The 12,156-nt window shown below is 42.1% G+C and overlaps 1 protein-coding gene across 7 annotated transcripts in view; it reads right to left on the reverse strand.

Moving 5' to 3' along the window:
• SUMF1 (sulfatase modifying factor 1) overlaps positions 1–12,156 on the reverse strand; it is an 891,645-nt gene that overhangs the window by 50,986 nt on the left and 828,503 nt on the right. For all 7 annotated transcript variants that reach the window (XR_006101837.1, XR_006101838.1, XM_042448632.1 and 4 more), the window contains one exon: positions 571–653. Coding sequence is in view for 5 of the 7 variants with exons in the window: in XM_042448632.1 (XP_042304566.1) it covers positions 571–653 (83 nt within the window). In the remaining 2 variants the exon portion in view is untranslated. The remainder of the gene's footprint in view (positions 1–570; positions 654–12,156) is intronic.

The following is a 12,156-nucleotide window of genomic DNA, read 5'->3' on the forward strand; positions in this document are numbered from 1 at the left end:
CTGGCCAAGCACAAAGTTCATGAATTCCACCGTGGTGTAAGTGCTGAGGGGTACAAGTAGGCTTTGAAAATCCCACTTTTATCTTTATAGCACCTTGCAAGCGGTAAAAGGTGTTTTCCCCCCTTTAAATGAAAAGCTGCATTTGAAATAATGTGAGATGCCTTGCCATCTGCATAACTGTTGCTTCATACATTTAACCTTGCAATCAAATATTTCAACCCTAATATAAAACTTCTAGCCAAGCAGGCAAAAGCATGAATAACAGGAATCGGACAAATTCTACTTTTTATTTAACTCTATACATTTTTGCAAAATTGTTGAGTTTGAAGAATTTATTTCCCCAGTTAAAGAAAACTCCATTTTTTTTAAATGTCCCATTCAGTTTTTCAGACAAAACTTCTTCTAGGGAAAGAAAACTTAGGTGACCACAAACATAGATTTGTTTGGGGACATGTTACTACTCTGATATATAAATACTAGAATTTGCCTTAGACTATTAAAATGTTCCCCAAAGCATTTAATTTCATTCAGGAAAATCCTGTTAAAGCTCAGCAGCTATTTGGTTCTTACCTGTTTTCAATATTAGAATCAGGACCTTCAGGGTGCTTCCAGTTAGCTCCTTTGACAGGCAACCACCATGGCGCAACTGCAACCTTAAAAACAAACAAAAACAACACCTAGCTTAGAAAGTGTTGATATACTTCTGAACAGTCTATCACAGTTAGACCTCCATGGTGCCAAAAACATGGCTAAAGAGTCCCCACACTCCTATGAAATTGTGTGTGTGTGTGGAGGGGATCTAATCATACACTTAGGGAGAAAAAGCAATTTGAAGAGTCCTTGATAGTCTGCACACATCCTGAGACAACATCTGGTCCATAGGTTGTTTTTTCCCCCATTCTCTTTTAGAAGTACATATCACTAGCAAGAGGCTCTCAATGGTCATATTTGACTTTACCAAATTAGATAACCCTACCAGGCCTATTGTCTCAAGCACTAGGTCTCTTTTTGTTGGCAGTGTCTGGATGTATATGTCTTCAAACCATATAGCACCATGCTTCATGAGGGATGCTACGGACTTCCTCAGAAAACACCATCTACCCATGATCTACAACCACTATGAATGTAGAAGTACTTTATATCAATATCCTACACAAGGATAGAATCATAGAGTCAAGGAATCATAGAACCATAGAGTTGGAAAAGACCACAATGGCCATCCAGTCCAACCCCCTGCCATGCAGGAAATCTCAATCAAAGCATCCCCGACAGATGGCCATCCAGCCTCTGCTTAAAGACCTCCAAGGAGGGAGACTCCACCACACTCCAAGGGAGTGTGTTCCACTGTCGAACTGCCCTTAGGAAATTCCTCCTAATGATAGGTGGAATCTCTTTTCCTGTAACTTGCATCTATTGCTCCCAGTCCTAGTCTCTGGAGGAGCAGAAAACAAGCTTGCTCCCTCCTCAATATGACATCCCTTTAAATATTTAAACAAGGCTATCATATCACATCTTAACCGGATTACAAGTGATAAAAATACCAATCCTACTGGGTCTACAGCACACCTGACCACTAAAACCTGGCACTTTACACTCACAAATAGTTACCTTGGCTTTAGAAATAACATGCACTGCTATGGGGACTTGGAAGGAAGTACAGTACACCAATACATTAATGGCTGATCTGGAACAATACTTCCTCAGTTCCTTCACTTCAAACTCATGCACCAGCTGAGATACACTAATGACATCTTTGTTATCTAGCCTTATGGAAAGGAATCACTTGAGCAGTTCCACCAGAATTTCAACAACTTTCACTATATCATCAACCTGATCCTGAAACAGTCCGTACAGCAGATTCATTTTTTCAACACCACTATGTAAACTGCATAATGGATATATAAGCATCACACTATATTGAAAATCTACTGAATGCTACCCATACTTATAAGCTTCTAGATCAGTGGTTCTCAACCTCTGGTCCTCCAGATGTTTTTGACTTCATCTCACAGATTTCCTCATCATTGGCCATGCTGGCAAAGGCTTCTGAGTGCTGAAGTCCAAAACAGCTGGAGGATTAAAGGTTGAGAACCTCTGTTCGAGATTCTAGTCATCCAGAATACATCACCAAATGTCTATAGCCGAGCTTCAGATCCAACCATATCTGCTCACAGATAAGGACTGTAAACTCATGGACTTACAGCAGACATTCCTCAAATTATAATACCTATGCAATAAGAGTTAGAATAATGACAAGGCAAGGCAGGTATATTCATTTATTTATACTTTGCATTTCTTCCAGTATGTGATTCAAGGGACAATCTACTACAAGACAGATTCCAAACAGAAATAACAAAGCAACACTAATGTTGCTCACAACTGAAACCTATCAAACACATAATCAATGAACTACCTGAACAACCCATTCTGGACCATTATACTGTCCTTTCACATATTTTGGGTGGCAGGCCTACCCTCAGTTACAGTCTCCCAACCTCAAAATGACTACTCACCTACAACAAGCCACACAACATGAGTGGAGTATTAAGACCTTGCTACAAACCCAGAAGTCGGCTGTTCCTCACATCTACTCTGGAAATACCATTACAGATCCTAATAAAGTTAATCATCAGAGGTACATTTTTGTGTTCATCTTGTAGTATCATATCTGCCACCCACCAGCAATGTCCCACTGCATTCTACATGGGATACAAACAACAGTCTCTAGGCAAAAGAAATGGAAACAGATCTGACATTGGAAAAAGCAATAAACAAAAAACAGTGGCAGAAAACTTGTCTCCCAGGATACTCTGTCACTGATCTCAAAGTAGCTGACACAAAACCAAAAAAAATCAATAGAAGACTGGAATGAGAAAGGTTTGAGAGGTCTAAAGTGGCTAAAGAGGTATTGCCAGATGTCAGCTGGCTTCAGGTGGGCAGGCCTTGCTTGACACCCTGGGCCTTTCCACTCATTGTTCAGATTCATCCTCAAAGGAAGATGGCAACATCACTGACACAGGGTCTGGAATGCATCCTGGATATGATGGGCTACCTGGTGATCTGTGATGGAGCAGTGCTGATGTCAACAGGCAACCTTGAGAGTTACAAATGTGCCAGCAGGGCAATCTTGGATCTGCACACACCCTGTATATTTCACCTGCCCCATTGCCCAGAGGTGCCCTTCTGCAACGTCTCAATGGTGTTTGGGGAACACTCCTTCCTTGTGGCCATCTTGGGACAGAAGTTCTTTGTGGTAAAGAGGCAAACCATCATCCAAAGGCCCATGGCTGTATGTGCAAGAATTGGTGTCTGCTGCTGGGACTGTGGAAATTTTGGGGTGGCAGGTGGGGGAGCAGATCCCCTGCCTGCCTGCCTGCCTCCTCTCTATGTGTGAACACCGGTTGGAGGGGTCACTAGGAAACACGTTGCTCTCACAGTCTGGGGCTTTGAACTCACTATGGGGATTGGGATATAAAAAGAGCACTGACAGCTATATCATAAATAAATTACAATACATTTATAAATTCTGTGAGGTTTGCATGGCTTCTTAGAACACTTCCTTGTTATGTGCCATAAGGTCAGCTTCAATTTATTATGGTGACGCTCTCAATGAGAGATGACCAAGGTCCTGTCATCAACAGTCCTTGGAAGCTCAGGGCCATAGCTACCTTAACTGAGACAGTTACTCTGTAATGTGGTCTTCCTCTTTTCCTATTGCCACCTTCCATTTTAATCTTTTCCACTGAGTCATGCCATCTCATGACATTTCCAATGTATACTCTCTCTCTCTCTCTCTCTCTCTCTCTATATATATATATATATATATATATATATATATATATATTAACATGCTGGTTTTCATTACAGCTGTGTGTACACAATTAATCTTTCCTGAGAAAAGTCTTTGCTTGTTTCATGACAATATTTGAACTGCTTCTGCATCCATGTAACAGATCTACAAGACGACATTTCTCTATCATTCATGTATTTGCTTGTGTATCCAAACTTGTTAGTAAAACGTCACCCACTTTTTTACTTCTATCTACTCTTTATCACCATCATTAAGTCTACTTGACAACTCACCACCATGCCAGCAAATTTTGAATTTCTGTCATTTCACATTTGTATTTATATATATGGAACTTCACTCACTGCATTTAAAGAAGTGCACTGAAGGCTTCTGCTGAAATAAATTAGTTAAAGCTGCTGCCAGACCCCTTCTCTAGTATTATATTTGAGCTTAGTGCGTATTGGACAAAGACTGGGGAGAACCAGATTAACATATCTCTTCAATGAAAACGCTGATTGGGTGCCTTCAATCCAGTTCTTATGTCTCAGACTAGACCACCTCACAGAGTTGTTGTGAGAATAAAAATGGGAAGGAATACTATTTATGCTTGAACTCCTTAGAGAAAAGGTGGGAGGTAAATGTAAGTGATAAAATAAAGGGAACTCAGCGTAACTGAGCAACACAAGACAACCTGGTGTCCTCACGGCTTTTTTTTTTAATACAAATTCCACCATCCCTGACCATGGCTGGAGTGGATGAGAGTTACATTCTGAAATATTCAGAGAGCATCAGGTTGCCTTCCATCTAGTGCAGACAGTACTTGACTAGACTATTACAAGGCAGTTTCCTATGCTCCGTTATCTTACTCTCCCAGCCATTTCTGCAATTTACTTCCTTTTTCTGCACTGCAGCTTTTTAATGAAAAGTCTCTGCCACTGGAACTTTTCTGAAAGCAAGTCAAAGATCACTATATGGAATTTGTTCTCTCATAGAATTTTCAGCCCACAGGACACTCATAACACCTGTCTAGGAATGCCTTACTAACCTTTCCCCCCACGTGTGGTTATCAGGCCAATGCCCCAGTTTAGAGTTTTACGTATTCCATTACTGTGCTATTAAAGCTGCAGTGTTTTGTCCTTTAACAGGATTAGAGTTTTAACCTCCTTACTGCTTTTGCCCAGTGGTTCCCTTCTATTCTCCTCAGATGATAGCACTTAATTAAAGCCAAGAACCAACCATGATTTGGGAAGAGGTAGCATCTATAAGAGCATCTAGTGGGTGATAATACATTGATAGCAGTCTGAATTCAGCTTAGATGAGTCATTGTCAGGAGCTGAAGCATTACCTGCCATGGTCTGAAATGTTAACCTACAGAGTAAAGCTTTATTTGCTTGCTATTTGCTAGTGTTAATGTGTTCTACAGTATTGCAGGAAATGATGGGACATACAGTGGGGTGTTAATTAGAAGAAACTGTTGACCACATTCCTTTGTGCTCAATAAACATGGAAAGGAATTGAGACTTCTTGGGAACGCTGGCAATGGGAGAAGAGGGGAGCTCCCATGGGAAAGGGAAGAGAAAATAATGTTTTGCATTTGTGATGAATGAAAAAAGAGCCCATCAAAGTTTTGAAATTGTGTAAGCTTTAATTATGTCCTGTTAATGCTTGCTAGTTTAGTTCTGACAACAAATGTCTCAGGTGAACACCTCTAGTTGTTGAAAAAAGTTTTTTCTGGGTTCTGCTACTGAAGCCTGAAATTCTGACCGAACAGGTTACTAAACTTGACAATCATAAAGCTAAGCAGGGGTGATCTATATAGCTATTATTTGTTAAACAACATTGCTTTAGAAAAGTATTGTTTCTCACAAAGACCAACCACAGGTTCCTTCTATTATATTTTAAAGACTCAACACATATGCACCTTTTGCTTTCATACTCTAGCTTCCCCACAGATATATTATACTTCACAAATTGACTGCTAGTGCAAACTTAAATTCTAGGGAAATTCTGTAGCATACAATGTCCCACATTTGTTCAAACAACTGAGACTCGGTATCTAAGCACTTTTTTTTTTTTTTTTACATTGTCAGGAAATTATCCTGGTCTTCTGGAGGAAGAGAGCCCAGGGAGTGGGTGCTTCAAAAGAGAACCTATTACTCTAAGCCCTCTTACTTAATCAAAGTAGAAGAAGGCATGTTGCAATGAAATCGCTCTACATGACCTCCAGGTAGACTTTCACAATCTAGTCTCTTCTAGGTGCTTGGGACAACTTCTAGTATTCCTGACCACTGGCCATGATCCAATCCAAAACATCTGGTGGACATCTGTCAGGATCCAGGTCCCTCAGATTTCCTGCCATAGCTTATAGTGCTCACAGTCTTTGTATGCTCACAGTATTTTAATATAGATGATGGTATATGCTGTGAAGGGTTAACACTAATGTTGGCTGCCTACATTCCTTGGGGTGGTAAACAAAAAGGCGTGTGGGGAGTTGAGATTGCACAGGGGGCTTCAAGACCAGACCCATGAGAATAGCTGGTACAGGATTGGAAGAGAGGATGAACCTGAGAAAGAGGAAATGCAATATTGTTTAGTTCTATGGGTGAATAGGGTACAAGCATGCTCAAAGTTCGAACTACTATGTGCTTTTATTGTGCTGTGTAACTGCTAATGCCTCAGTCCTGAAAACGTAGGTCTGCTGTGAACATCTTTGGTTTCTGAATAAAGTTTTCTTGTTCTATTACAGAAACCTGGATTTCTGAACTGAAGTGCTCCCATTCATTACAGGCTAGAGAAAATTGCCTCACTGGTTAAGGCCTGAATTAAAAAGATGATAGGGGATCCAGTGACTCCCTTAGCACACTAGTGATCTACTCTTTCTTACAACAGAAGAACAACAATCACAAAACTTACACTGCATCAGTTTCCAGTTCTGTTTTCTCAGCTGCTTACTGGTTCTCATCCTGCCTTAGTACAGTGCACTCTTGCTTTACGTGGGGATCCATTCTGGACCCCCTCCCTGCAAAAAGCAAATAGCGTGTATGCTTGAGCCCCATTGAAAATAATAGGGCTTGTGCATGCAGCACGGCGTGCACACCATGGGCGTGTGTGCCATTCTAGTTCCATCATAAGCTGAAAGCCGCGTAAAAGGCACCCACGTATGACATGGGTGCACTGTAGTCAAGACCCAGTACTACTGTTAGAAAGGCACTTTAGAAGGCTAAACTGAAATGGCTGAAGAACAAGCATAGCTGCCATAAATATTTCCTGCTGTGTATGCTACTTTGGCCATAACTCTGCAACAAAGAAGGTAAAATCAAGCTCTCCTGTCTTAGAAAATCCAGTGGGTAAACTGAGTGGATAGTCAGCCCAGGTTCTGACAATACTCAGCTGTATAGGTAAAACACACAACGCAGTGGTATATCACATGCAGCAGCAACACACAATCACAAAGTTTTCTAGGTGAAGCCCCAGCAGCTCTCGAAGGAAAACTCTCCTGGCAATTATTCCAGCAAATGGCAACAAGTATTGTTAAGATTTTTTCCAACTTAGTGATTTTCAATAACAGAATCTTATCATTCTTTGGAGTCCTCAACACTGTATATTACTGACCCAGTAGAAGATTTCCCACTATTGATAAGACTATAATGAGAGGCCCAGTTCATACACTGCACTGTAATAAAGGAAAAAATGAGTGTCACACATCATAGACAATTAAGGCCCTTTTCCTAACTAATTGGTGAAAATTGTAGACTTGCCTTTATGCAAAACTGTATCATGTTTTTTAAATCAGGAGTGGGAAACCATGGGGGAGAAAACAGAAGTGACCAGACATCCACTTCTGCCCTTGAAAAACTGGGTTTAAAAAAATATTAAACAGTGCCAGGGGCATTGTAACCTATCACTCTTAGAAGCTTTTTGGGGAAAGGATGGAAAAAGAGTGGTCCAGGAAGTCTGAAGTGTTTGAAGACCACAAAAACAGCTGGTGGGGCATATGCAGCCAGAATACTGTATATATTCATGTATAAGTCTAAAAATGTAGGTAATAAAATTGATCCAAAAAACCGGAGTTGACTTATCCATGGGTAGGTACTGTACTTTAATTCTCGTTTTTAAAAAAGGGAACCATCCCCTGGTGAAAGGCAAGAGTGTAATTTCTCCTGGAAGCACTGACCTCCCTCTGTTCTCTTACCCATCCAGCCTTTAAAGTGAGCACAAAGTTATGTCTGCTGGAATTTCGTAAATTCTATGACATTGTTTTCCTTTGCTTCATCATTTAGATCAGTTGTGCCCAAACTGTGCTCTTTAATGGATTTTGGACTTCAGCTCCCAGAATCCCAGACTACTGGCCAACATGGCTGAGGCTTCTGGGAGTTGAAGTCCAAAATCTCTAAAAGGGCACAGGTTGGGGACAAATGATTTAGATTCTTTGTCACATGTCGCTAAGTTTTACCCTCAACTTATCCATGGGTCATATAAAAATCCATAATTTTGGCCCCCAAAACCTGCCCTCGACTTAGACATGAGGTTGACTTATAGTAGAGTATATATGGTACTTTAGCCCACCATTCCCCTAAAGCAAAGCTTCCAAGGGCCTAGTAAGTCAATTATTTATTGACAACCTCTAAATATGCATCAAGCAGCTCATTCCAAAAATAAGTCAGCTGCCTAGAATATACATCCTCCTCCGCCGAAGAAAAAAGAAAATTCAGAATGCTGTAAAGCTTCTAATTGTTATAAATCTAATTAGCCTTTGTGCTAATTAGCTAAGAGATATAAGAGCCTGAGATTATTTAATACTACAATACTTCTCTCACAACTAAGAAGCTTAATTGCTTCTCTAATATTTAGCATTCTCATGCTTCGGATCAAATGCAATGTGTTCAACTGCAGCAGCAATGGCTTTAAAGGAAAAGAGGCAAAGGAAGAGACCAAGATGATAAATTCCATGGGAAAAGTATTGACTTCCCTATGATTGGCTGCTTCTACAAGGACTCAGTCGGTCACCAGATTTAACTCCCTGCTCCCCACACAATCTATTTTTTACTAACATCTTGCCAAAAGTTTTTCCTTAGCCTGCCAATTTCTGCATGGGTTTCAGTGATGATGTGCATTTTATGTAAAATAGTGCTCTCAAATGCCCTCTTGGGGAGCGTGTCACATTTTTCGGCTCTCTGCTTCATTTTAAATCCATGAGAAGCATTTAAAAAAAAAAACAGAGAGTAAACAGGAAGTGACTTCCAATGACTTTTTGCTGTTATAAAAGGCCTTTCCTGGGTCTAATATGGACCATGGATGCCTGAAAACATTGTAAAAATGCCTCCCCCGCTCCACAATACCCTGCTGGAGGGTACTGTGGAGGGATGCAATCCTCTAAGCTCTCTTAGGTTATCCCCCTACCTTCCCATATTAGTCCACCCCTGCCTAAAAATAATCCATGAAAGGTTTCCTTCAAGTGCCCATTCAATATACATTTTAAAAGGGAAAGGGAGATAATGGGCTCTTTTTTGGTGATGTCTTGCCTCCAGCAATAGATGTTCTCCCTAAGAAAGCTGTTTTGACACACACACTTGAACCATCTTTATAGTAACAGACCTTTACTTTTTTGCTCATACAAAAAGATGGAGAAACTAGGGAATGAAGCTGGAACCTTCTCCAGGCAAAGCATCTGCTCAAAAATTGAGCTCTGCCTCCCGCTCAAATTTCTGGATGTATGGCTCCTCCTCATCTCTGAGTCCCTGAGCATGGGCTTGTAGGAGAAGTGAATCTAAAATAATTATCAATGATATACAATAATTACAAGGTTATATGAAAAGTTTTGAGTGGGGCACCCAAATAAGACATAGAAATTTAGACAATGTCATCTGAAGAATCTAGTGAAGGACAATAAATTAATTACAAGATTTTCTAAAAAAAAATAATACAGTGGGCATCAAAAATCTGCCTTTTATAGCCTTATTAGACTGCAGCGTGGTGGTAGAATACAAAATACAGCAGCCTTGGAAGAGGTAGATGAAAGACTGCAGAAATGCAGGCCCAAAACACAAAAGGCCAGACTGGGGAAGACAGTCACAAAAGAGGTTCATTGCACCAAGTGTTTTGCAAAGACACTACGAATGCATACTTGTGGGAAGGTGAGGATTAGGACTGCAATTCTTTGTTCATTTCATTCTCAAAGGAAGCAATGAGTAATTTCAGCCATAAGAAAGTCTTCAAAAATGGTACAGTTTACAAAGACTATTCACAGACTTATTCTGTACTACATTCACATATGACATTTTTTGCACAGAAAACAGCATTTTGTTCACAGAAAACATCAAGGCAAAGGCATTCTCATCTATAGTAAGCTACACTCTTGCTCATGAAAGATCATCCTGGCTCAAATTAAGTCCCCTCTGTTCATTTGTTGGCATACTCTTTGTAATAAAATCGTATTGCATTAATATGGGCAAGGAGGTAGCTGGGGGGGGGGGGTGGGGGGTCCGGGCCCCCCCCCTTCAGGCCCTGGGGGCGTTCAAGCTCCTTCCTCCCCCCTCCTCCCCTCCATCAAAGCCACGGAGAACTCGGAGAGGGAAAAGGGGAAAGACAAAACAAAAGTTGCAAGCTCAGAGAGAGAGAGAGAGAGAGAGAGAGGAGGGGGAGGGAGTGGGTCCCTGTGATTTCTTTCCCTTTCCTTTCCATCGGAGTCCAGCTTCCACTCCTCCTCCTCCCTCCTCCTCCCTTGTGCTTTTGCCAGAATAAAAGTCTTGTGTTGCCAATCTGGTGACTTTCACACCAAAATGGGTACTTTTCAGAGACTTTGGTGTGATTTTGGTGATTGGTTTTAATGGTAATTTTGAGAGTTGAAATAAGTATTTGGTGAGATATGGGGGGATTTGGTGAGGGAGGGAGGGAGGGAGGGAGGGAGAACAGAAGAAAAGAAGGAAAAGAAAGGGAGGAAGAGGAAGGAGAGAAAGGAAGAAAGAAAAAGGAAGGAAGGAAGCTTCTAAAAGGAAATATAAAAGAAAAAAAGGTTTCTAACTTTCCTTTCAGCAGTTATATCCATATACAACGGGTAGGCAACCTGCGGCCTGCGGGCCGGATGCAGCCCGGTGAGGCCTTGGGACCGGCCCCAGCCTGGTCCTGCCACCGATTGCCGCCGGGGCCTTTGGCCTCTCGCGCGCAGGGGCAATTGTCTATAGAAGCCTCAGAAACATGCATTTATATTAACATTTTTTAAAAAATCAGCAAATTTTTTCACGTGTCCTCCACTTTTTTAAAAAAAGTGTCCACCATTTGAAAATGTTGTCCTACATTTGTCCTGGTTTATTTATTTATTTAAAATTTTAAGAAAATATTTAATTATTTATTTTTTGGCTTCGGCCCCCCAGTTGTTTGAGGGACAGCAACCCGGCCCCCGGCTCAAAAAGGTTGCCTACCCCTGATATACAATATAGTAAAATAATAATAATAATATCCCTTACCCAAAATGCTGAGGACTAAATGTATTTTGGATTTTGGAGTTTTTCAGAGTTTGGTATATTTATATACAGTATGTCTAATGGGATATTATACTGGGAGATGGGATCCATGTATGTTTCATATGCATCTCATAGACATAGACTGAAGGTAATTTAATACACAATATTTTTAAAATAATGTTGTGCTTCTGTACACTGAGCTTCATCAAAACCCTGAGACCACTATTCCTTGTATACAGTGGGTCCTTGGTATACGCGGGGGATCCGTTCCGGACCCCCCCCCCGCGTATACCAAAATCCGCGTATGCTGAAGTCCTTATTGTCCCCAAGTGCGGGCGCGTGCCATTGGGACAAAAGTCCCTGGCTTACCTCCCCTTTCCTTCCCTCCCTCCTGCTTCCCTCCTTCCCTCCCCCCTGCCTCCCCCCTTCCTCCCTCCCTTTCCCCATTACCTTGCTCGTCGTCGCCACCCCGCCACCAGCCGCCACCCCTCCATGTCCTGTACCGCAGCGGCAGTGGCGGCGAGAGGGCATGGCCCTCGGCCTCCGCGGAAGGCTGGGTGGCGCTGGAGGCCAAAGGGCCTCTAGGCAGCCACCCGGCCCTTTTGCAGAGGCAGCGGCCACGAGGAGGCCGAAGCCTGGCCTCCAGGCCGGCCTCCTCGCAGAGCAGCCTCCGCAGAAGGCGACTTGGAGGAGGAGGCGGCGACGACGAGCAAGGTAAGTGGGGAAAGGGAGAGGAGGGAAGGGGGGAGGCAGGGAGGGAGGGAAGGAGGGAGGCAGGAAGGGAGGGAAGGAAAGGGGAGGGTAAGCCAGGGACTTTTGTCCCCAATGGCGGCACGCGTGCACGGTGCCGCATTGGGGACAACTTCTAGGTTTGCCTTCCGCAGATGCTCAACCCGGAAGGCAATC

Source organism: Sceloporus undulatus, chromosome 2 (assembly GCF_019175285.1).
Source record: "Sceloporus undulatus isolate JIND9_A2432 ecotype Alabama chromosome 2, SceUnd_v1.1, whole genome shotgun sequence".
NCBI lineage: Eukaryota > Metazoa > Chordata > Lepidosauria > Squamata > Phrynosomatidae > Sceloporus > Sceloporus undulatus.